This window comes from Bison bison, unplaced genomic scaffold (genome assembly GCF_000754665.1).
Source record: "Bison bison bison isolate TAMUID 2011002044 unplaced genomic scaffold, Bison_UMD1.0 scf7180017864516, whole genome shotgun sequence".
Lineage (NCBI taxonomy): Eukaryota > Metazoa > Chordata > Mammalia > Artiodactyla > Bovidae > Bison > Bison bison.
The window spans coordinates 10,039,363-10,040,730 of record NW_011495069.1 but is presented as its reverse complement, the minus strand read 5'-3'; the positions used below and the strand labels follow the sequence as shown (position 1 = coordinate 10,040,730).

Genomic DNA, 1,368 nt, shown 5'->3' with positions numbered 1-1,368 from the left:
CAGGTAATCAAAGGCATTACCAGGACTCAGGCCCAGATGTCTGCCTCCAACCTGGGGCTCCGAACCACGCAGCGATCAGAGCCACCTGTCCCACCAGGATCACCACTGGCCCTTCTCCAGCTCACCCCCACCCCCACGCTGTCACCCCATCGGGTTCTTTTCTTACTTCCTCCACTTCCCGCCTCCCAGGGTGGGGCTGGGGAAGCAGAATGAGGAAGCGCAAACATTGTGACACAGTGTGTGAGGGGGGGTCCAGAGGAGAGCAAACAGCACAGATGCCTGCAGGAAGCCCCCAGAGACAGGAAGAGTGAGATTTGAACCCAGATCCCTCAGATTCCCAAGCGGGCCTGGCGGCGGGTCCTGCCCCGGGGGCCCTCCAGGTGTCTCACCCTTGATCTGTGACCCCACTTGGAGCCTCAGGACTTTTTCCTGTGCGGACCAGGAGCAGGTTGAAGGAACAGGATGGGTCAGGGCACTCGGGCGGAGTTTGCTCTCTAAGGAAGGAGCCTCCCCCACCCCACCCAGACTCTCGCTTCCCTCTCTCCGCCGCCTCCTCCTTCCCCACGCAGCCGCCCACAGTCCCTCCCGCCCGCCCCCGCTCAGAGCTGCCACCTTCTTTTCACCTTCACGGCCTGTCAATTCTTCCCCTCTAGATCTTTCAGGCAATGACTACTGAGGAAGCCCCAGCTGTGTGCCACCCCTGTGAACCAGGCGGGCTGCGGCCAGGTAGGCAAATGTGCGGGCGTGCAAGGAGCCAGGAGGGCTGCCCGGAGGAGGAGTCATTTCAGCTGCGAACCGAAGAGCTTGTCGAATCAAGTACTGCCCAATGCCGAGCAGAGGGGCAAAGGCGGGACTAGAGGGACGGAATAGGACACGTAGACAGGTGTCAAGGTGGGGCAACGGAGGGTACACGGAGGGGAGGGCTGACCCGGCGTTTCAGAATCATCAAGCAACAGCTCCGCGTCGCGAGCGCCTGAGTGCCGAGCCCCCGCATGGTCGGACCTCCTGCAATGCGCCCGACGGTTCCATCCCGCTTGGCTCGGTTCCACTCACCTGAGTACCTGAGCTCAGTGACTTCTCATTGCCACCCTGGGAGGCAATCAGCGACCCCCCACCCCCAATTCCACGGAGGCAGAAGCCGTGGCCCGGAGAAGTTGGGGCGCAGGCCCCAGGTTTCCAACGTCCCGGTCGGGAGAAGCCGGTCCGCGGCGGGGCCGTGAGGTCGGAGGGGTCTCGGCCCTTCACTCACCCTGGAAGTAGACCCCCGAGCAAACCCGCAGCACACGCGGGAGGGAGGCGGGGTCCAGGGCGCACACGAAGTCTTGCAGCGACACCGGCTCCATGGCCCGTGCGGCTCGCTGGACGCGG

The 1,368-nt window shown here is 63.7% G+C and overlaps 1 protein-coding gene across 1 annotated transcript in view; it reads right to left on the bottom strand.

Annotated features, from left to right (window-relative positions):
• THEMIS2 (thymocyte selection associated family member 2) overlaps window positions 1-1,362 on the bottom strand; it is a 14,333-nt gene extending 12,971 nt beyond the window's left edge. The window contains exon 1 of the mRNA XM_010830148.1: window positions 1,250-1,362. Within this exon, the coding sequence (XP_010828450.1) occupies window positions 1,250-1,343 (94 nt within the window). The 5' untranslated portion in view covers window positions 1,344-1,362. The remainder of the gene's footprint in view (window positions 1-1,249) is intronic.
• Window positions 1,363-1,368: the final 6 nt, after the last annotated feature.